General features: G+C 42.4%; 1 protein-coding gene across 1 annotated transcript in view; it reads right to left on the bottom strand.

The window, feature by feature from the left end:
* Window positions 1-467: 467 nt before the first annotated feature.
* Window positions 468-26,608, bottom strand: part of PIGK (phosphatidylinositol glycan anchor biosynthesis class K) — a 101,746-nt gene continuing 75,605 nt past the window's right edge. Inside the window, exon 11 of the mRNA XM_028733055.2 lies at window positions 468-1,885. Coding sequence (XP_028588888.2) covers window positions 1,769-1,885 — 117 coding nt within the window. The 3' untranslated portion in view covers window positions 468-1,768. The remainder of the gene's footprint in view (window positions 1,886-26,608) is intronic.

The raw sequence follows: 26,608 nt of genomic DNA, 5'->3' as shown, positions 1-26,608 counted from the left end.
AGTATGGCATACTTACCAAGATATTGTGCTTGTGGAACAGAAACTGCATCACGCTCACCTGAGAGAGATACTGTTGCTATGGCACTTCAGACTTAAAGGGATTTATTTTTGTTCCACTTTATTTATTATTTAGATTTATACCCTGCATCTTCCTTCAGAGGAGCCCAGAGCAGCACGTTAACTATATGCAATCCACAACTCCCAACTTCATGAACGAAAAATACTGCAGTGATACAGATTGAATGCTATGTTTAGGGCATGTCATCTTAGAGGGGAAAACATAATTTTTGCAAATTTCTTCAGTGAGCGGTCTTAAAAATATGTTTTTGGTTAAATCTGCTACTGAACAACATTTAGTTTGGTAAGTCTACATTTGATGAAGAAGCCCATAAACTGTTTTCAGAAAACCAAATTACAATTTTACTTTCTGAAAAGGTTAGGTAATGCAAAACAAACAAACAAATAAATTAACTGAAAGGACTTGGGAATCATTTTTAATTATTTCTACGCAATTTTACATACATTTTACTTACCAAGCAAAACTAAATAATATTAAATTAACCCAAATATCTTTGGAATTCCCAAGTCATGTTACAACTTTTCAGCACTCCTCATTTTTGGAATTCAAAAGTTCAGAAATTCAACGTGCTCTAATGTGGCAACCTTTCATATTGGAGCCACTCCATATGAGGACATGTTTAGTAACCAATAAATTTAATTGCATAATGCTTATTATGGTCCACCCCAAATCATTCTGCAGCAAGCCATTCTTCTTCCTACTTTTGTTTCTCTGTGAACAGATTTAATTCATTAAGAGCAGAACACAAAGAACAAATAAATAATACACCCGACAACAAAATGTATAGCTCAGTTTTCAAGTACATAGTCCTAATGGATTTTTTCCCATGAATCTCGTTTTTAACAACTTGTTCTTCTTAACAAGATACTGAAGAACATAAAGTGATTTCAGAAAGTCAGACAGCATATCCTTCTGCTGAACACAAGGCAGTGCGTGGGTTCTCTCACCAAGCAGATCCAGGAAATACTTTCTTTGGGCCTTTTTTGTTTCCAATTCTAATCATTCTTGGAATCCAAGAAGCAAAACTGCCCTAGGTAAAAGGATTGATCTAAAGGGCTGTATTTAACAGAGCGAAATCAATATTTCCTACGGTATTTTTGTTTCTGTTGAGCAAGTGTTCAATATGTCACTGCAAAAGTCCGCAAAGTGACTTAAGTCTATATTGATAAAATGACATCTTAAATAAGGTTCTGCATATTGTCTAGACCTTCATTTCAGTGATGGGGGTAATGATTACATAAGAAGTAGCAGTAGTAGTAATAGTAGTAGAAGAAGAAGTAGAGAGAGAAAAATAATCTTTTTACAACTTACAATTTGTTCTGCAGTGCACATGCAGGGCAATGCCACCCTGAATACTCCTTGTATGGTAGATGCAAATGCTATTCTCTCTGCAGCAAACTAAGACGAAGCCTGCTTTTACCTCTTTGGAGTGCCTTTACTCCTGTAAGTTAGGTTGCTCATTCATTTCAATGGAGAAGGAGGGAAGGATTCTCACTGTGTCCTTGGAAGTTTTATAAAATGTGTTCAAAATGGGTATTAAACAGCTGCATTTAACAATACAAAACACAAAGTAAAAATGTGCAAGTATCATAACAAGTGGGGTGATGGAGGAGGAGAACTTTCAGGTAGAAGACATCATTTTTATTCAAGGATGCATTCAGAGCAAGACATCTTGATTGCTCTAAGGGTCTAAAAGATGTGTTTCATGTGTTTGATTCCGTAGGTTTTAAAGAAGACCATGATAATGAGCGCCCAGAGTCCTAAGATAAACCCTCCGGGAGGATGCCAGTCTTTCTGTTTTGGTTTCTGCGAAGCAAAAAACAAAAAGGAAAGGAAAAAGTTAATATTCAATGTTCACTACCAGATAAGGGTTAAAAAGAAAAAGCACAGGACTCTTTGGGTGACAACAGCGCCAATGGAGGTATCTGCTCACAAAAGAAGAGGAAGCTCCCTGTCTGCCCTCGATATTCCCATCTCAGGTAGCCCCTAGTGCCCCCATCTATCTCAGAGGGTTGAGAGATGCCCCAGAACAAGACTGTTGTTGTGTGCTACAACCGACATCTCCTGTTGGATCAACAAAAATATTGATGAAATTCGCTGAAATGTGGCAATATATTACAGCCAAGTAGACCACGTTATAGTGCAATAAAGCAACCATTTTAGTTCTTTTTTTCGAGTGTCAAAGATACTGTGTGTACGTGTGTGCGCACGCACAAACACCTATTTTATTTGTAGAGGATTGTGCACTGAAATTTATACAGAGTAGAATGGAATGGTTAGTTTCCTTAGCTATGGACGAGTCTACAAATGTCAGGTACCACTACAATCTGGTTTGTCAGGGGAAGGGGAGGTGGCCAGAACCTTTTCAGAATGTTTATAGGAACATGATTCAATGAAATGATAGGTTTTTTAAAATATATATATATAAAAACAAAAAGTATTTAAAGCAATGAATGATGCAGACAACTCTGTAGCTTATAGTAATGAGAAAACAGGCAACTGCAAATGAATGGCTAAGCAACTCTCATTAACGATAAAATGGATGAAGCTCCAATCAGTCTCTGCAATAGTATTCACATGCACTTTCTCCCAAAATATCAAGCCAACACACACACACACACAGAGAGAGAGAGAGACAGCAAGTAACAGCTCCTACACCTCACACAAAAGAACCTTTCTGGTTTAAATTTTCCTAATTAACCCAGAACTTCATATGCATATTGCATTGCTCATTTCATCAATCTCTTTGTGCTATCAATCTTTCTTCACTTGGATCTCAGACAAATCCTTACCACAAAGTGGCACCTGACCCTCCTAGACAAATGACTTCAATTTGCAGCCAGTGACACTAAAAGCCTTTCTCGTCTATTTTGTACAGAACACGTAATTTAATTTCTTTAAAGAAATTTATTGGAATAAATATTTATAAGGTGACCCCGGTGGAAGGTTTTACATCTTGTCATACAACACACCAAAGCTGCCACCCCAACTGCCTTCCTGGACTCTGAAAATCCAAGGGAGATCTGGCGAAAGGAATGCTTTTTATATTTGAATTCAAGAGCACATAAATAATCTGTTCAAAGCTGAACAGTGCAGCTTTGAAATGCACTGGATACATTATTGATATTTTAAAAAAGACGGCAAGGCAGCAAAAAGAAAAACAGCTGGAAGAGGTGAATGTGCTGCATTCTAAGAAATAAATATGACTTGACATTGGGGATTTCAAGAGCGAAAACTGCATGCAGGGCTGCACCCTAGCTACAGCAGTAGCAATGCACTAGCAGAACTTATCTGGAGAGCCACACAGGCTGTGATCAGGAAGACCATCCCATATCAAGGTTGTTGGTCAAGTGTGAACAGCAGTGGTAGACAGCACAGCATGTGAATGAGCATGTTGGTGAGTATCTGTATTGCTATGTCCAGTTTAGTTCACATGCCCATCCCACCAGCCAATTGTTCCCTCCTATGTTCTGGTAATAGCATGACGAGTACAACAAGGACATCTGCTGCCAACAACAGGACAGCATTAACCTTTCAAATGGGTAACCCCATTGTCGTCATAAAATACAAGTGCGAATAGCCAAATGGGAGGTGATATGTTAGGGAAGGGGCAATGTGGTCATTTCCATCCTACCTATGTCTTTGGAGCCTGAGATAAGCTGTTGACACTAGAACTTCTATCTTTCCTGGAGAATCACAACCCCTGCACCTGCAAGCTTCTGGTAACCTAGAATTTTGACCTACCCAAGTGAATGTTCTTGAGCCTCATTCCATTGATATCCAACTCCTTCAATTCTGACCTTTTCTACCACCTTGAACTCCTTAACTAACACATACAATCCCTTCATTTTCTGTTCTTAAATGCTGTGGTAGTTGACCCAGTCAATTTTAGCCCTCAGAGGATTATTCATATTTGCTCCTTTGTAACATGGGTCTGTTGGCTTTGCAGTTTCCCCTTAAATCTTGCAACACTGACTCCTGTGACGCTAAGCTTATAAACACTGAGCCTTTGCCACTGCTCTTTGAACTTCCAGTTATTATCCCCTTACCCTTTTGTACATTTCACCTGACCCCATTCGCATGGGGAGCACTTGCCGTTAACTGGGTCACAGAAACCCCACCATTCTTTGTTCCACTTGTTATTTGTTCCTAACCACCTCCTTTAAGTTTCCTGCCAATTAAGAAACAAAAGACAGCACTACAGTATTTTTAGGAGCTCAAAGGTCCATAAATGCACAGAGTAAATGTTGGTCCCCTGGTAAAAAGTCAGGAGCAACTGTTTTAACTGCAAAGCACTTCACACCAAAAGCGATTTCACAGGCGTCTGCGCAACTGCATGGGAAAAGGTTGGTGGAAACCAAGGTACACATGATAAGCCAGCAATTGCCTTTACAACTGGAGCTGCCAGGGAAAGTGCACCTGCTAACATGGAAGCAACTGCTAGATTTTTACAAGCATATAGCCTGGCTGTATTTCCCTATACAGTCAGGTATCGACGCTCTTACTTAGAGAATTTCAGAAATGTGAATAAATTCCGCACTCCAAAATATATTTGCGTCATATTAGGACACATGCACCTCAATCTCATTTGCATAGTGATTAATATGCAGAAGCTTATAACGTGGTGAGGCAGTGACGCACAACTGACCGCCAGTTTGTTGCATCGCTGGGGCTTACCATGAGGTAGAGGGACAAGGCAGGGAGGCATGGAGCACAGTGGTGGGTGTGCCAGATTGGCTTTGCCATTGTGTTTGCAACAGACTGACCTCACTGCAGCCTCAACCCCTTTATGTAAGCAGCAGTGCAAGCAACCGGAGGTCAAGGCAGCAGTGGAGCCCCACAAAGCTGTCTGCTATTAGCAATATGCTCAGCATTGGGGAAAGGCCAAATTAAGGGAACTGCTAATGCAAAATGAAAAATAAAACAAAGCGTTCATTTAACATCTAAGCTGCACATAAACCTATTTTCTGATACTATAAATAGGATTTAGTAAATAAGACTTTTAAGTTTCCTAGTCCGTCCATCCCATAGTCCAAACTCAGCTATAAGTATACTAGGTAAACAAGAGAATAATTTGGAAATAACTGGTAGCAGCAGAAGGAATAAGAAAAGCAGATGACTTCAATATATAAAGAGCTAAGTGATGCGGATCCTATCTGAGGAAACATAAAGGTGGGATTTTAACCTAGAGATAATACAACAAAAAGTGCCAAGCTGGCAGAGACTTGAGTATTTCTTGGAGTTATAATTAAGGCAGAGGAAGGCTATCAGATTTCCCTTTCTGCAATGAAGCCGCATTCTAGACTTTCATCCCATGAACTATTAAAATCCCTTTCTTTTATGTAACAATAATTGCCTAATTTGCCGAGGACCACAATCTTTCTTTCTTTCTTTCTTTCTTTCTTTCTTTCTTTCTTTCTTTCTTTCCAAGCAAGGCTATTTTGGCCTCAGTGCTAAAGCACAGTAACCAAACCCACACGTTTTCTTATAAAAAATAAATGCCTCGTGGTGAACAAGATAAACGGAGGCATCTATGCCTCGGGACAAGCAGGCTCTATGACACCTGCTAAACTACATCCATGGCTGTTTTAATTCCAACTAATTCTCCACCTGGCAATTTCACTGGCATGGTACCCATGTTGCAACTTTACTGGAGCTTGTCTGCATTTTTTCCCTAGTTTTTGGATTTACACCACACATTAACCCCTTTGTAAATGCTCTCTTTTCCCTGTCATAATTGATGCTAACTGGTGAAAAGCATGCACAAAATGGTACGGTGAGTCATGAACAAATACATTTAGCAGCTTAAGGGCCGGGTATTATTAAATTGGAGGAGATTCTGAATTAAAAAGCTAGGTAGCTAGGCAACAGCTGGCTTCCAACTGTGAATAGTTTTCTGTCATACTCTTTATAGTTGGGATAGAATCATTACTCTGTGGAACTTCTAAACAGTTAACAGAATTCCGCTCTGCGTATTGTAATTAAGAAGAGGATAAAACGGAGTATTTTCAAATTGGATGGGTCTATAGGGATCCCTGTGGAAAATATCCAAGGTTTCCAGCGAGTGACTTTCATAAAGCACAGCGCACATGTTGTTACTAGAGTAAAAATGCATTGCGTGAAAAGAATGATAAAGAAAATGTACTAGAGATAAAGCAACAATTAAGCATGTGAGTAGTTCATTTTTTTTTAATTTTAAAAACAGCAAAATCAGGATAAAAAGTTAAGATTACAGCTTTTTGCATACGAACTTCACAGGCAGAAAAGCCACTCTGCAGATTTAATAAGGTTCCAATATAGATTTTATTCACCTTGACTCAACAGAAATAAGACTGAAAACTGACTTCTGAAAACGGGCTTTAAAATTCTGTGCTGAAGGGTGGGCAAGTGCAATTAACCAAAAAGATCCATGCAGAGGCAGCACAATATAGGATGCAACAGTCACAATTTATAAATATGTGTGGTACAATCTAGTCAAGGACATGGCCCAACTCTCCAATGATGCTTGGTGTGGTGTAGAAACCTCTAGCTTTTCCGTGATTAGTATGCAGCCTATTATACAAAGTTAAGCATTAAAACTTAAAACCCACTTTGGTTATTGGCCCCAGTAACCTTTACTTCTGGCTCTGCCCACCACTAGAATGGAGCCACCACTGCATTGTTCTAAATGCTTCTGTACATTAATCCTTACAGCAACTCACTGTAAGGTAGGCTCACATTGTTACCCTAATGGTAGGAGGGTGAAAGGCAGAGGTAGCAGCTTGCCTCTGGCCAGTCTAGGTTGAAATTTTAATCAGAGATATCCTAGCTGACAGCTACACTCCCAGCCACTTCTGTACAGAAGCTCTCTCTCACTCTCGCTCAGAAGCCCCCTTTGCCAGAGAAATCAGTGGGGCTTTCAATGTCAGGCCCACTATGCATAGACAAGGTTTCTCAAGTTCATTGCCTAAATTTTGTGACTGTCAAAGGGATGTTTACAACCTGAATGCCAGTCTTTATGACATTTTGGTTAATAAGCAGAAATGGAGGGATTAAACAAAAATGCTCCAAATTGTTTCATAGATTAACATGCATCTTTTATGCTGGAATTCTGTTAGGACTTTAATCGTACTGTGGATATGAAAGGGGATTAAGTTATTAGCAGATAGTTGGATTTATTAATATTTTTCCCACATGACCCAAAAATCCTACAAATTGTAAGCTTGCATATTTTACCATAATGTGTTAGTTCACATGTGTTACAGGGAGGTTTGTGGGGAGGGGGAGGGTGTTTGTTTTGGTAATGCTAATGTATTGTTTGTTTTGTGAGAAGGGATAATAAAGTAAAATTTCAAAAATATGTTGTCCAAACTATTGTTTTGTAACAACTATATATAATATTCCACATAATAAAACAGATAAGTTTTAGGACAATTTAATGAAAATCCTTTTTGATGGGGGGGTGCATTTGAATTGTGATATAGTTGGCTGAGCTGCCTACTTAATCTATTTAAAATGCAAAATTGGAACTAGAATTATTTTGCAATTAAAATACATACAAGTGAAAACGTAAGATAATTCACAACAGGTGAAGGAGACAGACTAGAGGGGAAATTCTGATCTTTCTTGTCTATTCTTTTCTCTACCTCCTGTGTGCCTTCTGGTATGTTTACTGCATAACTATTTGGGGTCTTATCTTTCTTTGGAGCCAACATGAAGCAGGTACCCACCATATTTAAGTTTCCATCCCTGTTAAGCCTAGGAAACTCACTGATTATACCTGCCAGGTTTCTCTTCTTTGTCCTCCATACACTGCTACTCCTCATCCATTTCTCTAATATTCCTTATCAAGCCACTCCAATTCTAATTTGAGTACCTGGTCTAACTTTAAAACTACTACTACTATTACTTTGGGAAACAATGATCTGGCAAAAGTTTCTATAGAAGGGCCAATAAAATATAGAGATCAATGACACCTCTCCTACACGGTATCTTATGCCCACCAAGGGGCTTGCGCTAACAGTAATTATGTCTCTTTGTGTCTGAAAGAAAAGACATCTCAGGAGGACAATGTGGAATGTCTAGCAATTATGTACTCGATTCACTGTCTACTTAAGCAAATATAGTCCCCTCAGGATCAACAGAAAAGCACCAAGCAAAGAAACAGGGGAAAAACCAAACGAAGTTAACATGGCATAAATCTGGGGACATTTATGCAATAAACAATGTTATTCTGCCTGTTCTACAACACAGACTCTCAACTGCACCCATCTCTATTCATTTCCTCATTCCTATTCATTCTGAAAACAGAAATAATTTGATGAAAACACCAGCCTTTCTGAATTATTTAGGAAAACAATGCTAGAGGAAGCAACCCTGGTGAGCAGCCTGCCAATATCTCTCTCCCTCTCTATTCATCAACTCTGTCAAGATGGGCCTGTGTGTCACATGACCACAGCCTTACAAGAGACCATAGAAGGATAAACAACAACAGGAAAGTTGCCAGCATACCATCTCATTAACATTACATGATGGTTAAAGTGTGATTAATGCATGTATCTACTTGGAACTACTCTGCACTTCGATATAGTAAAATGCCAGAGCAGCAATTCTAATGATTTCTCAATTAAATAGGTAAAATATAAATCAAATATATGGCGACACACATGCACACACCCTATATGACAGCAGTACTCTCTCTCATCAATATAGGTCTGTAGGTAACAATTACATTTTACTGTTTTGTCCTGCCCTTGGGACAAATGAAGGCATTATAAACTAGAGAACATTAGCAAAAGGAAAAACACCCCTCCCATGCCTCTTTAAAGAGTTTTCTACAGCTACAAATTACTGTTTACACCAGTCTTCTTCCAACTTGCTGTCCCCTAGATGTTTAGGGCCACAACTGTCATCAGTTCCAGCCAGAAAAGCCACTGGCCAGAGACAAAATGAGCTGTTGTCCGTAACATCTGGACGGAACCAAGTTGGGGTCAGCCTGATTGACACAGAGCCATGAATGAGAAACAAAACACTATGAATACTAGATATTAAGAAGAAGAAAGAGGAGGTCATTAACACCAGCATGGTTTGCTTGAGAAAGTATGTGGGCTCTTGTCTGAGAGAGAATACTGAATCCTGAGGACTTCCATGATATAGTGTGACCTCGGGAACAATTCATCTATCAATATGTCAAATCAGCAATATGCTAGCTATGTAATGAGGATCACACCAGCCATAAAGAAGCTTGGCACTTTCTGTTTGTTTACAGGATAAAGATAAAGAAAGAAGCCTAGTATGCAGATTCAGGATATATTTCTACATCTCAAGTTCAAAAACTGTTTTTGGAGAGGAATAGGAAAATATTCTGGCATTTACTACATGGGAAATTATGGCAGTCTTGAAAGTAACTGTTCCCCTGGAGCCTCCAAATTGCCTACAGGCAAGGCATTCATGTGTGCATTCAGTTGCACTGTAAATATAGAAACAACATGTGTACTTCCTTCTCTGCCGATCCCCTTCAGTATACAGTTACATGCACCACATGCAGAACACAGAACGTCTGGCTCTTGTGCCTCCTTCAAATGATGAATTTTAAACAAGCCATAGTTTCTCCAGCAGATGTTAACTCCTATAGAGCAGGTGAGATTCCAGTTGCACTGAAGCTTCTGAGATGTAAGTCAGAAGAGGGCTGGACAGGCAATGGCTCGTTATGCCCTTCTTACCAAAGTGCTTCCAGTAGGTTAGGTTCTTTGAAGGCCAGCCCTGGTGCCAATTCCCCCTTCCACTCTGAATCCTTGGCCTCACCCCTCAAAGTAAGGGAAGTCAAACTCTAGCATCATGACACCAGCATGGCCAATGGTCAAGAATCATGGAGGTTGGAATTCAGCAATATCTGGGTGGTCACAGGTTCCCCACCCATGGTTTAAACAAGACACAGTTCCTTTAATTCATTGGGAAGTGTGGTTTGAAAATGGAGACACTGATCTCCTCTGATATGTGAAAGATGGCAAGAGGGAAAGATGCGCCTGAGACTCATCCCAATATGTCCATATAGTAGTAAAGTGTGGCTTCTCATTATGTCTGAATCAGGTCTGTATTAAAATCTGAATCTATAACATTAAGGGTCTGTTCTCCCAATGCTATCAACACAAGCCCCTAATTTATCTGGAATTCACTTTGCTCACATGTGAGTTTCTCTCAAATGCCTTTATTATTCTTTTTTAAAGAGTGAAGAAAAACACTTAAAGAAAAAATATTTCCACAAATCATTTCTGTAGGGCTGAACAATTAACAGAAACTGCAAAGGGGAACTGCAGCAATGCAGGCGACAATTCCAGAACTAATAAATACTTTTTAAAAGGCACTCTGTGTTTAATTTGTGTACACCTCATACTGATATCTGTAAATAGATATAATTAACAATAGAATAAATCTGTTCTGCAGTATATTATTCTAAGCCATTAGGCAAATTTTCTCACCATGATATGAAAAATGTCAACTACTTAATTAGCACACCTACTTAGCCTGAAAACCCTGTAGTGCATTCAAACTAACATTTTTTTGTGTGTGTGTGTTGGACTATGGGGAAAGAACAACATCAATTAAATTTGTTCTAGGAGAAAATATTTAAAAATGTCTGAATAGCTAAGGAAAAAATGTGAAATTATCACGTCATGTTTGGCATTCTCAACATTCTGTTGCTTAAGTGGGGGAGGAAACAATTTCACCCCAGCTCATCACTGCCACATTTGGGGCAATTTTTTAAATATATCATTTATCTCTAGCGTAGGGTTCAAGGGTGTCAACAAGAGGAGGAAGTCAAATCTCTTTTTAGCTATGCAAATTTTATTTGATGGTGGGTCTAACTCCCTAAAATGTATTTGCATTTAGTATAATCCTTGTTCAGCAGAAATGTAAGTTAATGTGAAGAAAACAAAGTTTGGGAAAAGCCCACTGGTAGCAAGGCTTTGCAGAACATAACAGCAGTGGCCTGAATTTTGAAAGAGAACAACAAGTCTAAAATTGCTTTCTAAGGATAACTTTTTAAAAAACACAGCTTCAAACATTAGAAAAATAGTGTAGAATATCTTATCAGGTGGATATTTTTTTTTAATCTAATTTCCATTCATGGGAGAACACCAGCAGAAAAGCCAGCTAAAGTGCTCTAAGCTAATGTGATAGGTATCTTCAGCATTATTATTGGTGCCTAATGTTATTCCTGTGGCTTATGCTAGTGAGGTAAATCAGACCGACTGCTGGCTTTAACACTTCTGTACAGAGTACAGTATGCTGCTGACATACTAAATTCTCAGTATTAAATAAATTTTGAAATAGATTCCTGTGCCTTCAGCTACGCTAGGCATATATCTCTCCAATGCCATGCTTACAACAGCACATGGTATATTAAGAAGCTGTCAAAGCTATTAAGGTCATTAACACTGGCACATATATTTGAGTCTATTCCTATGCGATTTAGGAGGACATTATTTGCATACTATTATGCACCAGGAAACCTATTCCTCATATTCCCACAGGAAACAACTCGCTGGAGTGACCTAAATAGTATTCACTATTCTGATTCAAAATATGAAGAAACAGCAAATAAATGAGAAGCAATTCTGCAGACAGATGCAGAGACTTTGAGAACAGTTAAGCAAAAGCTTGAGCTAACAAATGACAAATGCAGATGAATGTGGACAAATGTAGCATAATGAGTCTCAGAGGAGCAAAGAATAAAGAGGGGAGGGAGGAAGTAAATTATTCGCTTAACGGGAAAAATTCTACTACAGCAGACTATGCATAAAATACCTGCCAGGTATTGCACCAAAACACCTCAAGCCTGCTGTCATAGACCTATGTAGCTGTTTAAAATGTTCTTTAGTAGCCAGTGGTTTAAAGAATAGCTTTATACTGCTTCTAATTGTTTAGCTTTCTTGTTATATTGCTGAACACCTACCTGGTATTTTATAAATACTTAAACAAATAAATTAATAGCAAAGTCAAAGCAGATGCAGACCTAACTATTTCAGCAATCAGTATTACTCACAAGTCACTTCTCAACATCTCTAATAAGAAGGAAAAAGGGGTCTTAAAAAGAAAGAGCAGAAGGGGGAATTCTCAGAAACTCACATTAACTTTAGCTACACCTCATTGTACTCTGAAGACATGACAGCACTAGCAGTTTCTTAGGCAATGCACAGTGATTCATTTTTACTTACAGAGATGCCAGAGCCCCAATCTGCCTGGAAGCTGCAGTTTGACGAAATGCTATGTTTCTAATCTGAGATGCATGTGAGCCAGCAGAGATTACCCGGTGCTGTGAAGAAAAGGCCTTCTGGACATACTTAGAGGCACTCTCTTTTTAAATTACTATTTTGCCTTTTTTTTTTTCCCAGAGCCATACTCTATCATTGCGGGGGTAGGGGAGTTTGCTACAAAACTCACTCTATAAGCTTTTAGAGCATGTAGGTTACTGCCAGAGATTTCTAGTGTACAAAGTTATTTCTCCATGAAACACTAAGTGCTGGAATATATATTAAATGCCACAGAATTATTATAGCATTACAGAGCATCCTTACTGAATTGTAGGTGTCGACCATGGTGCAGTTCTGCCAATTTAAAATGGCAAGTGGCTGAGGCCAGAACCTTACGCACCTACAAGGTCATTTAGTTGTAAAATTAATGACTACACACACACACACACGAGTAATTACTATGCTTTAACTCCAATTTTTGGGACGCGGGTGGCGCTGTGGGTAAAAGCCTCAGCGCCTAGGGCTTGCCGATCGAAAGGTTGGCGGTTTGAATCCCCACGGCGGGGTGCGCTCCCGTTGTTCGGTCCCAGCGCCTGCCAACCTAGCAGTTCGAAAGCACTCCCGGGTGCAAGGAGATAAATAAGGACCGCTTACTAGCGGGAAGGTAAACGGCGTTTCCGTGTGCAGCTCTGGCTCGCCAGAGCAGCGATGTCACGCTGGCCACGTGACCCGGAAGTGTCTCCGGACAGCGCTGGCCCCCGGCCTCTTGAGTGAGATGGGTGCACAACCCTAGAGTCTGTCAAGACTGGCCCGTACGGGCAGGGGTACCTTTACCTTTAACTCCAATTTTATGGTAACATATAACAAAGTCTACTTAAGATTATTTCAAATGAGGTTTCCAGGAAACCTTATTTTTAATAGTTTCCCAGACACCAAGTATAGTGTATGCCGTTTTCTTGTAATGGAAAGTTTTTGGAAATTTGAATAGGGTTAGTTAAATAAAAGCTTTTAAAAGCTTGGCAATCTAGTCCCAACAGACTGGGGAGTTTGTGCTGAGTCTATGGCCTACTTCAGGGATGGATAAAAGAATGAGGAAAGAAAAACCACTCCTCGTGGGATACAGGAGAGGAAAATGAAGCTCAAGTAGAATAGCTTGGGAAGTAGAATCTTAAGAGATGTGACTGACAGGTGAACTAGATGTTCAACAGAAATACTTGCAACTTTCTTTTCCCCTTTTCCCCATGAAAAGCCGTTTATGAAAAATGTGAATTAATTTCTGATGTGTTTAACCCTTCCTCCCCCAGCTATTCAATATCTCCCTCCTCCTGGGTGGCGTCAGGGAGAGGGAGAGATTGTCAGCCATATTTGCTCCTCCAAAAGCAGAAAAAGGGGTTGTGGGGAATTGAGTGGAAAACAGCTTCAGTCAGGAGAAAGTTACACACATTTGAATGGAAACGCCCAGTTTGGGTCTTCTTCATAATAAAGAAAGCTGAGAGATAATCTGAAATGTAGAGAATAACATCAGTATAATCTAACAGCACTAGCCAGTAAGGTTGACACCTGATCTAGCTTTGAAAATCTTTGGAATATGTTGACAAGGTAAGGTAAAACATGCTTCTATAAGAAGTATCACCTCTCATTCTTGAAGAATGGTAGCAGCAAAAATTAGTTTAAATTAAGTTCATCTGCCTCAGCATCCTTCAAGGCAGCCTGGAAATTTTAGTTCCTAGAGTTCCAGAGAAACTTAACTGGTCATGGAACGAGGAGATCAGACAGACCAAACACCTTGCAAAAAAAAAAAATGGAACTACCTTCAAAATGTACTCATTGAGAATGCTAGGCTCAGTAGCCAAAAACTTTTAAATGCATCAAACACTTGTGTATGCACCCTGGGATTCATATTTTAAGTGGGAAATGCAACAATCTAACTATTACTACAAACTGTAACTTGCAAAAGCAAATATCTTCCGTAGCAACAATAACATAGAAGCCCTCCCACACTGAGAGGAACAACTGGTGACTGACATTGATTGATGCCATATAGCACAAGCTACATTAGAGAGCTAGCTTGTCATCCTCAATGTACACTTGAATTTCTTTGGCACCAATGAAGACAACAGAACAAGAAGACCGACAACAATATAACCTGGGAGTGCATGACCTGCGGATGATGGATGAGGAATGCATCCAATGTTTCTTGCACTTGTGACCTCTCTAGGAAGCTGGAAAAGTCCAAGCAAAGTCATCCTATCTTACTTGAAAGATGCCCTGTTTTCAGCTCAAAACGCTAGAAATATATACCTCAAGCGCTGATCAATGCCATAAAGCAATGCGCTTAAGCATTTTCTTGCAGCTTGTCAATAGTACTGCAAATTATGTTTTATTTAAGAATCAGAGTGACTGCTGCCCTGAACTAGGGCAATTGAATACAACCCATTACAGACATTATGATGCATGAATAATTGTTCAGGGTTCGAACTACCCTGCCCATCTCTTAACAAGTCAAGAACCCTTTGTTGATATGCTAATCCACCTACCCTACTGTTAATCAAATGTACCTATTGTACACTTCTGGGGTGGGAATAGACAACCTGGAAAGTTTCAGTAACATAACTCAATAGGAGCCTCTAAAAAATTCTTCTAATTAAAGAGGAGAGGATCTTGAGATGAGAGATAAACATTAAGTGGCTACTCTGCTTGTGTGAGTTTTTGTTTGTCTTTGGGCTGTAGAGAGAAGAGCACAAAGGCAGTGTACATCCAACCTCATGACACCCAGTTATTAGCCATCTCTCAAGCTACGCTTAGCAGAGCAAAGAGGAAACACTTTCCAGATATAAATGCTAAGCCTAGTTGAGCTTCTAGAAATAAACTTGAAGTCTGATTTGTTTGTAAAGGGAAGGCAGCAGGAGGGGGGGGGATTTCTCAGTGAAGAACACTAACTTGGAATCACCGCCAGTCTGGAATTTCCATTAAAAGTGGAAGTAGAAAATAAATCCCTTTCTACCACAACACTTAATGAAGAAATAATAACCAAAAGCAACCCTTATCCCCCAATGAAAGCATGAGATTCTGTTAATGGGTTATGTCACCTTTAGCTCTGCTACTAGTCATATAGTTACACCTGTAGGATTGGGTTGTAATAAATGTTAAATGTTAATGATCCTCAACGTGAGTGCTACACAGGGATACATTTATCTCTCCGAAACGAATGCTACTCGGAGATAATGAAATACATATTTTTATCATTTTTGGTGCTTCAAAATATACTAGGAACAATATGATCAGAACTTCTGCTTGATTCTGCACACAGATATTGTCTCTCTAGCACCTCCCTTCTCTTTCTCTCACATGTAGTAGTAATTCCCTTTGATATTTTGTGCCCACAGAACTGACACGAATTGGCAGAACTTGGCATAATGACACTTGCTGCTCCTGGGCACATAAGTAGCTATTAGATTTCAATACGTTAGAGATATGAGAAAAATAAAAGGCCCAACAATGCCAACATAAAAGAAAGCAATAAAACCAAAGTGCTCATCTCAGGACACAGAAGTAGGCACAAATGTATTTTATGAACAACACTGGGGCAATTGTTCATTTGTCTGCTTCTTTCCTCCTCGTTGTACTTTAAAATCTCAAGTAAACAAGCTATTTTCTTTTCTTAATTTTACCCTACAATAATAAAATCCAATAAAACCTAGAACAATTTGTACAATGACTGAAGATTAAGATATTTTTTTTAAAAAAAACTTTCATATGTTGCCAAATTATCCTTGTATTTTCTTTCCCAGAATGAAAGCTCCAAGGGACTGTTTTGTCCCATGATTAGAAGTGAAATGGCTAAAGGAATTGTCATATGTTCTTTCCTCATTTACATAACTACACAATTTAATATATTCATTTATACTATTTGTATACCATTTGTCCATTCACCATGGCCTAGTTTGTACATAACAGTAAACCATGGTTTATTAAACCATGGCTAGCATTATGATTGAACCCTGCCCACATCTTAACTGTTAACATACCACAATCTGAAATCATGGGTTGAATTATAAGCATGTGTTTGTTTTAACCGTGGCTCGGCGTTGTGTGTGAACCCTTTAACCATGGTTTGACTGGTGAATATCTGGGGTGGGGTGGTCAAACTATAAAGGCATGATACAAGAGCAAACAGAAAGCAAATTAAACATCAGAGAAACAACCCATGGCTTGTTTTGCCAATCTGCATAACAACTCAGAATTCATTAAACAAACTGTGACTTAGCGTTTTATGTGGAAAATGTCCTTTAATCTATGGTTCACAAAAGGGATAAAAACATCCACCATAATTTAGAATTAAATAGCTACCAGGTAAAAGGTACAGACTACCAACAGACAGCTAAAATTAAGGAGATGAAGAACATCTTATTTCACAAACAAAAGGCCCTCAGAAATAGCACCATCTTAGTCTCAAGACAGAAATCAGGATGATGGGAGCAAGTGCTCACAACTGAGTAGAGATGAGAAACCTATGGCGTTTCAGATTTTGGTAGACTATATCTCTCATCATCCCTGATCACTGGCTATACTAGCTATGGCTAATGGGAGCTGGAGTATAGCAACATCAGGGGACCACAGGTCACCCCGCTGGAACAGAGAGTTCCATCACTCCATCACTGCTGCCGCTCTGCCGTGAGTTTGTGGGGAGGACCGCTCCCCCCTGAAGCCCATTCTCCATCTTGGGCCTGGGGGTGGGCCCCATACTCCACCTCAGCACATAAGGCTCCAAGGAGGCCTCGGAACATTGCTGCTGCCGCTCTGCCGGTGAGTCTTGGGGAGGACCGCTCCCCCCTGAAGCCCATTCTCCATCTTGGGCCTGGGGGCGGGCCCCATACTCCACCTCAGCACATAAGGCTCCAAGGAGGCCTCGGAACATTGCTGCTGCCGCTCTGCCGTGAGTTTGTGGGGAGGACCGCTCCCCCCTGAAGCCCATTATCCATCTTGGGCCTGGGGGTGGGCCCCATACTCCACCTCAGCACATAAGGCTCCAAGGAGGCCTCGGAACATTGCTGCTGCCGCTCTGCCGGTGAGTCTTGGGGAGGACCGCTCCCCCCTGAAGCCCATTCTCCATCTTGGGCCTGGGGGCGGGCCCCATACTCCACCTCAGCACATAAGGCTCCAAGGAGGCCTCGGAACATTGCTGCTGCCGCTCTGCCGGTGAGTCTTGGGGAGGACCGCTCCCCCCTGAAGCCCATTCTCCATCTTGGGCCTGGGGGCGGGCCCCATACTCCACCTCAGCACATAAGGCTCCAAGGAGGCCTCGGAACATTGCTGCTGCCGCTCTGCCGTGAGTTTGTGGGGAGGACCGCTCCCCCCTGAAGCCCATTATCCATCTTGGGCCTGGGGGTGGGCCCCATACTCCACCTCAGCACATAAGGCTCCAAGGAGGCCTCGGAACATTGCTGCTGCCGCTCTGCCGGTGAGTCTTGGGGAGGACCGCTCCCCCCTGAAGCCCATTCTCCATCTTGGGCCTGGGGGCGGGCCCCATACTCCACCTCAGCACATAAGGCTCCAAGGAGGCCTCGGAACATTGTTGCTGCCGCTCTGCCGTGAGTTTGTGGGGAGGACCGCTCCCCCCTGAAGCCCATTATCCATCTTGGGCCTGGGGGTGGGCCCCATACTCCACCTCAGCACATAAGGCTCCAAGGAGGCCTCGGAACATTGCTGCTGCCGCTCTGCCGTGAACATTGTGGTGGGCCCACACCCACCACCGCCACAACTTTGGGGACACTGGTGCTGCTGCAGCAAATTTTTAAAATGTTTTTATATATTTTAAAGTGTTGTAAAGGTGTTTTTACTTTTTATTGTGTTGTTCCACCATAAACGGTGGTTTTATCCATGTATTTTTATTTTGTTTTGTTTTATTTTGGGTTGGGGCGGGCTGGTTGTTGAGTGGGGTGGGGATTGGTTTTGTTCTGGTGTAATTGTTTCTGTTTGTTTGCTTTTATATTTTGTAAATGGAGGCGAATGTGAGGCTTGGGATTCCTACTGTGGAGGGGCGAGGGAGGTATGGCGGTGGGGGCAGATGTTATAGGCGAAGGGGATCGAGATACGGATATGCTCGTACCCCTTCCAATCTGCGCCCCATCCCGAGATACGAGGGTAGGGTGAGCAAGGATTACTCACCTCCGTCACTAGTGTTGTGCAATGCCAGGTCTATAGGCAACAAAACCGCCACCCTGCGAGATTTCTTCATCTCTCAGGGGGTCGACCTGGCTTGTGTGACGGAGACCTGGGTGCGCGAAGGGGATACTGTTACCTTACGAGAGATGGCGCCCCCGGGTTTCTCCGTCCTCCACCAGTCGCGGACTGTGGGCCGGGGGGGAGGGGTGGCATTATTAATCCGGGAAGATTGTTCTTTCAGGGCTCTACCATCGCCATCGATCCCCGGCATTGAATGTGTTGGCCTAGTGTGGGGCTCCGAGGTGAGCTTGGCTGTCTGGCTGGTGTACCGGCCACCTAGCGCACCAGCAGCCACCCTGTCAGGCCTGCTGGAGGCGGTGGCCGGCTGGGCCTTGGAGTTCCCTAACCTATTGGTATTGGGGGACTTCAACATCCATGCTGATGCCACTCCCTCCTCACAAGCTCTGGACCTGGTGTCTTCCATGGCGACACTAGGGCTCTCCCAGTTTGTTTCGGGCCCCACACATCAAGCAGGCCACACGCTGGATTTGATCTTTGGCGTCGGTATAGATGTGATCATGTTTCCTTCGATGAAGGTGCCATGGTCTGATCACTACGCTCTGAAAGCCAGGATTGACGTTCCACCCCCACCCTGCTTGGGTGGCGAGCCGATTTGGGCTCGCCCGCGGAGGCTGATGGACCCTGATAGATTCCGTCAAGCCTTGCGGGACCTTGCTCCCCCTGGCGACTCATTGACTGAGCTTGTTGAGGGCTGGAATACCCAGCTCCTGGCAGCCATCAATGAGATCGCACCTAAGCGCCCTCTGCGACCCCGCAGAAACCGGGCTCCCTGGTTTACCGAGGAGCTCCGGAAAATGAAGCGGGACCTCAGACGGCTAGAGCGAGTATGGTGGGGTGCCCGTGACGGAGCTTCAAGAACATCCTATAGAGTTTCTATGAAAACCTATGAGATGGCAGTGAAGGCTGCTAAGAAGTCCTACTTCTCGGCCTCCATTGCATCCGCTAGCTCTCGCCCGGCGCAATTATTTAGTATAATTCGGTCTTTAACGTCCCTCGAAGGACAGCCAAATTTAAATAACAATTGGACACACAGCTGTGAGGCATTTGCGAGCTTTTTTGCGGAGAAGGTCCTGTTGCTCCGCCATGACCTCCCCGCCAATTTCGATACAATAAAGGAACTGGAGGCCCCTCGACTGTCCTCGGGTCCAGTATTGGACCACTTTGACCGGATATCCCCAGCCGATGTGGACAGACTCCTCCGAGCTGGAAAGCCCACCACTTGTCCTCTCGACCCGTGCCCGTCCTGGCTGATTAGAGCGTGTCCAGACGAGGTGCGGGCCCCCCTGGGGGATATCATCAATTTGTCCCTTGGCACCGGGACATTCCCAGGGGAACTGAAGGAGGCAGTGGTGCGCCCGCTTTTAAAGAAAACATCATTAGATCCCTTAGATCTATCCAATTACCGCCCGGTTTCGAATCTTCCATTCCTGGGTAAGGTGATTGAGAGAGCGGTTGTGGAACAGCTTGGTAGGTTTCTGGATGAAACATCGGCTCTGGATCCATTCCAGTCCGGCTTCCGCGCTGGTCATGGGACCGAGACGGCTCTGGTCGCCTTAACAGATGATCTCCGTAGGCAGCTGGATCAAGGCGGGTCGGGGCTGCTGATTCTTCTAGATCTGTCAGCAGCCTTCGACATGGTCGATCACGAACTCCTGGACCACCGCCTTGCCGACGTGGGGATCCAGGGCACAGCCCTTCAATGGCTGCGCTCGTTTCTCTCTGGTCGGGGACAGAGGGTGGCGCTTGGGGGGGAATTGTCATCCCGCCACTCCTTGGTGTGTGGAGTGCCTCAGGGTGCGATTCTCTCCCCGATGCTTTTTAACATCTTTATGCGCCCCCTTGCCCAGCTTGTCCGGAGTTTTGGGCTGGGCTGCCATCAGTATGCTGATGACACCCAACTCTATCTGTTGATGGATGGCCATCCTGACTCGGCCCCAGACACACTGATCAGATGCTTGGAAGCTGTGGCTGGATGGTTACGTGGGAGCCGGTTGAAGTTAAATCCTTCGAAGACAGAGGTCCTCTGGCTGGGACGGGACGATATGAGATTGAGGGGGCAACTCCCTTCTCTTGCGGGGGTGCAATTAGTGCCAGCACCGTCCGTTAAGAGTTTGGGTGTAATCTTCGATACCTCCCTCTCCATGGAGGCGCAGATTGCAGCTACAACAAAGGCGGCATTTTTTCATCTCCGCCAAGCTAAGCAGTTGGCTCCTTACCTCTCTCGCCCTGACCTAGCCACTGTGATCCACGCGACGGTCACCTCCAGACTGGATTATTGTAACTCGCTCTACGTGGGGCTGCCCTTGAGACTGACCCAGAAACTCCAGCGGGTGCAGAATGCCGCAGCGAGACTCCTTACGGGGTCTTCGCTGCGAGATCACATTCATCCGGTGCTATACCAGCTGCACTGGCTCCCGGTGGAGTACAGGATCAGGTTTAAGGTGCTGGTTTTAACCTTTAAAGCCCTATACGGCCTAGGACCCTCGTACCTACGGGACCGCCTCTCCTGGTATGCCCCACAGAGGAACTTACGGTCTTCAAATAAAAACATCTTGAAGGTCCCAGGCCACAGAGAGGTTAGGCTGGCCTCAACTAGAGCCAGAGCTTTTTCGACTGCGGCTCCAACCTGGTGGAATGCCCTGTCGCAAGAGACAAGGGCCCTGCAGGACTTGACATCTTTTCGCAGGGCCTGTAAGACAGAGCTGTTCCACCAGGCCTTTGGTCAGGGCGCAGCCTGACTCCCTCCTTTGGCAATCTCTACAAAGCTTTAGTCTATGGTTGCCATCAATTTGTATTTTAATTAATTTTTAGAATGTATTTATAATGTTGTATTGTTTTATTGTTGTTAGCCGCCCTGAGCCCGGCTTCGGCTGGGGAGGGCGGGATATAAATAAAATTTATTATTATTATTATTATTATAACCTAGAAAGAGCTATGCATCAGCTGGATTTTATATTTTCAAATATGGAGTATTTATCATTTGCTCCTTCTTTCCTGAAACTCACACAGCACCTCATTCAAATCTCTGCTACCTCATCCCACATTCCCTCTTATGCCTGTGACCAAATGTAAACCTCATGGCTTCCTTATCAGCTGATTTTCTCCATTCCTGCTCTGTTTACCATCCAGTAATGAAGAGCTCTAGTGAAATCAAGCTTACACATGGATTTTGTGACATTTTCATTGGCCTAATAAAGGTACTGCCCTAATATAGATTGTGGAACTTTTCCATAATCTTAGTGTCGCTGTGGAGAAGGCCCTATCTTCTACAGTTCAGACAGTGGAGAGACATGTAAAAGGGCCTCTGAAGATGATCCAATTAACTGGCTAGACTGAGATGGGTAAAGGTAGCTCTTGAGATGAAATGTCACTGAAACTCCTGTGCTATTTCCTAACAACATCTGATTTGCATGGTATACATCTCACAACAGTCTTTGCTGAATTCATAGGTGTGCATTATGAAAATGTAAACAGCAAGCAATGAGAACTGTAATTGAGGGCATTCTTTTCAGAATCAGAGCTTTTTGAAAGATGAAAGGGGCCTTGCAAAGTGGCGAGAGTTTGACAGAGGATCCATCCAAAAGCAGAATAATATAGAATACCAAAGATACACGAACTGAAGAAATTACCGTCCTAAAGGGGTCAGAAAGTGCATATCATGTGCTTTACAATAGAGGGTCAAAACTGGATGTGAATGTTCAGAGCACGCCTCTAAAAAATATCTGGGAAGAAAAGAGTTACATCCAGGGGCAGAAATGGTAATATAAACTAAGCTAATATGAACTAAGAAAGTAAAACAGAAACAGAAAGGGTGAGAGCTTGCTCCTAAAGCAAAATCTAAACAAGTACTGTAAGGGAGAATTGGCTCTCATCCAATATGGTTATGATTCACACTGGAGCAATCAAAAGTTCCTGAGGACAGATTAGATAATTTCATGAACAGAGGAAAAAATTCAGGGACAGTTCTTCAAGCAAGGACACCACCTTGAAACCTGGGAACCTATATGTGAGCCCTCAGCAATTCTGGCAGGCAGTGTATTGTTTTCGCTCAATAGTAACTCCGATCTTGTGTGAGTTTGCAAATTTGACACGACTAGACCAGTCACCTGAGTGGCTATTTCCACAAGCTACCCTTCAGGCATACAGATGGAGCCAACTCTTTGGAGAAAGGGAAGAAAACAAGATCAGCAGACAGAAGCTGAGAAAAGAGATGAAAGAACTGAGCGATGGAGCAGACACCTATTTGTCCAACTCCTTTCGGCCCAAGACTCCAGAGCAGCTCAGTCTTTGTACATTCAAGCCTGGGAGCTATGGTCAAATGTGACAGAGGCCTGCATTAATCCAGCTTGAGGCTCTGGAGCCAACCAAGCACCCCACAGGCCAGACAGGAGAGGCAACCAGACAGCAGAGGTAATCATGTGCTTAGATACAGTGTGCATAGCTACAGCTCTTTTTTACATTTACTAATTACAGTAATTAAGAGAGTTAATTATTACAGGATCAATTAATGAGGGGTCATTACCAAGAATGCAGTGTGTGTGGGCTGGGGATACTTATCTCTTTCTACTCCAATGTGATCAGAAGTAAAATCACCCTATCCCCCCAACATGCAGCTAGAACGCTTAGAGGGAAAAGTTCGCATTCGTGCCAACGGGAAGATTTTGTTCCAGCTACGTGGAGGGGGGAAGTTTTGAGTGAGCTGATTCCCAGGAAGGATTGCTCTACCATTTAGCTCCAATTAATGAAAGTAAAAAGAGAAAAGTGTTACGTGGCCTTTGTTGTTACCTCTAGTTTGTGTGCAGGGGTGAATTACAGCATGGGTGTAGCCAGGAGTTTTGTTGGGGTGGCAGGAGTTTTGTGGGGGGCGGGCCAGAACTGACGTGATTGGTCAGTTAGTTAAGTATTTCTATTGTTTTACTTGATCTAGGAGGGGAAGCTGCCCCTCCCTGGCTACACCCATGAAATAGAGGGTGTGTGTGGAGTAGGTAAAGCAAAAGACCACGAGGAACATGGTCCTTGATCTTATGCACAGTTCCATAGTTGATTTATCTATGCCTGACCTTCATGTTAGCGAGTTCCTGGGGATGAAGAGAACTTTGCAACAATCTCTACCATCAGTGCAACCTCCCCTTTTAGTTTAGAACTCTTACTCTTTAAAAGTGTGATTATGTTGGGATACTCTTTTATGATTGCCCAGTACTTTAAAAATATGTTAAAAATACCCTTAATGCTTTATAATAAATTCATTCATTTTCTATAAACTTTGGGTACACGTTTCTTGGGACCACACACACACACACACACACACACACACACACACCACTGCTTGATTTGTCTCCAGCTAAATATAGTTTCTAGGGGAGCATGTTTTCGAAAACCTGTTGGTGGCAGTTTCACATTGGTTCCCCAAACACACAGGCCTACCAATCTCCATGTTAACAGAAGTAAATCTGTCAAGGGCAATGTATGACAAACCATGGTTTAGAGAGATAACAACAAGCCATCTGCTCATACATATCTTCACCAAATCCACCCTCCATTTGTGTGAATCATCCAGTTCCTTAATGACTTCAAGGCCAGCATCAGGTTGAAGGAGGGAAGGGGTCTAGCAAGCTCCCTGCCTAGTCTTGGAGCTGCAAGGAAGCTTGACACTTCTCTTGTGATTAGCACCGCCTGTACCTAATGTTTCCCAGTGCCACCTGTCTCCCTGTAGGGTTACCAGGCCAAGCCACAATGACAGGTAAGGGGTGTTGAGCAAAGCAGAGGAGCACCAAGCGGCTGAAGCCTCTATCTTTGTGAGCCTAGAATGCCTCTGCCCTGCAATGTATTAGTGACTGCAACTACTTCTGTCAGTACTTTGATTGGAGTGCTGTGCAAAATGTTAATTACTTCTTTTTTTAAAGCAAGGGGTGGTGGTGTTCAGGATCGCCACTGCTGGGTTCTCCACAGCACATGAAACTCTTGGGAGAGATCAGCTGGGGATTTGGAGTATAGTGTCACCAGCATGTTGGCAGAACTCAGCTCTATTTTTCCTAGTCACGTGAGGATTTGGAAAGGCTAAACCTTGTTCAGTAAAGGGCTGGATGGGGGCCAATACCTTGAAATCATTTATAAAAGGCAGCATCTAAATGGTTTTAAGCAAAATATCTCACAGCATACAAGTTTCTAGGAAAATAAGTATGCTTGCTGGGGGGGGGGGGGAGCAGGCTAACATTGTGCTGGCAAATATTTAGATGGCCTGTCAGCAGTTGTTACTTTAAAATCATGTCTAATGTAGAATAAGATTTCTCATTCACTGATGTTTGAATTCTTCAGGGGATTTTATCAGTTTTTCCAAAGCATTTTACCTCCAGGTTAACTGTTATAACCAAAGCGTATCAGTGCTTCCATCTAGCTGAAACCTGTACTGCTTTTGTTCACTCATTAAGCTCTGTGCATGCTTGATTAAAGTTTTAAACACCCTTAACTGATTTTATAAGAGAGGAATAAAAATCTATAGTGTGCTAATCACCATTTTATTTTCGACAAATTGAAGTGAAACGAACCTATTAATGTGTAAACAAATGTATTCTGACCCATCTGTGTCGGTGATTAACAAAGTGGGAAGAAAGTGTGACTATTCCCCACCCCACCCCCAGAAAAACCTAAAATCTTGATTCCCAATTCAGGCTTTGAAAGAGAGGCTGATTATCTTTAAGCCAAATTAACCTCTGTTAAGAAATGTCAAGATATAATTTCTTTTAGAAATCTGTTTCTGTTCTCTCTCTCTCTCTCTCTCTCTCTCCCTCTCCCCCCCGCCACCCCCAATCTTCCACTGTAAGTAAATTCAGTCATTGAGTTGTACCGCTGATGCAGGCTTCCCAGCAGACGAACCCAGCAAATGCTGACAAGGTTAAAGTGGCAAGTACTAATGCATTCATGCAAGGCTGATAGACATCACTTCCCATTCATGTGCTTCAGTCTTAGGAGACAGGCATTCCATGCCCAGAAATCCTATCCTAATTTCTTAGTGAGGAAGATCTTCTATTAAAATAATAGCCCACCACCTAAAATATTGAAAGCAAGTTGTTAAGGTGCCAACAGAGTTACTTTGCATCAGGACATCATTTGAATGTAGACAGACATGCACAATGATACGAAAATAAGTTTATACTCTGAAGCAGAATAGTAATATGCTTTACACTGAGATCCTATACATGGCAATTCTGAAGCAAACCCCATTTAGCAGGTAATTAGATGCATGAGTTGCAGGTCTGAATCATGAGGCAAAGGAAGAGGAGATCAAACACTGCTTCTCTGCATAGACCAAGGCTAGAGCAGAGCTTCCCAGAAACACATTCCCTTATATGCTTATAGTAAATATATCATCCATTTTTGCTTAAGGGCTATCATCACCTTAGTTACATTTTCCAAAATGGAAGCTATCTATAACCCCAAACATGCTGCCCTGAGACACTTGGGAAGAAGAGCAAGAAACAAATTTGATAGACAGATATGCCAGAATGTAGATCTGGATTGATCAACAATGAAGGTGTTGGGTGTACGTTGTTTGTTTGTTTGTATGTATGTATGTATGTATGTATGTATGTATAAAGAAATAAATGTTGCCATTTATTCATGTCACTTATTTCAAAATCTGACATGGCTCTTGGAACTGAAGCTACCATAAATGTAAGAAAGCATTATTTGCTAAATGCTGGTCGGCCTTGTTCAAAGTATATTTAACGGTATTTGTCAACCAGAATTTCCCCAACTTCAACTCCCATGTTACAGCAGAGAATTATTTATCAAGTTCTAAGCTGTTTTCCGAGCTCTGCAAGAAAAAGACTGTGAAAGGATTTTTGACTTAGGTTAAATGTTGTCCTATAGGCATTTGAACACTGACAGCTCATGCTCTATATATTAATTTTTTTTTAATCTGCGGAAATTAGACTTGATTTATTGCTAACTTTGAAGAAATGACTCATCATTCCCTTCATTTCTGATGTTCAGGCTATGAGTGTCATTGCTAATATAGTCAAAACAGCCACAGAAAGAAGTATCTGCCATT

The sequence above is a fragment of the Podarcis muralis genome, chromosome 5 (genome assembly GCF_964188315.1).
Source record: "Podarcis muralis chromosome 5, rPodMur119.hap1.1, whole genome shotgun sequence".
NCBI lineage: Eukaryota > Metazoa > Chordata > Lepidosauria > Squamata > Lacertidae > Podarcis > Podarcis muralis.
The sequence above is the reverse complement of the archived record's forward strand: the minus strand, read 5'-3'. Positions and strand labels throughout refer to the sequence as shown.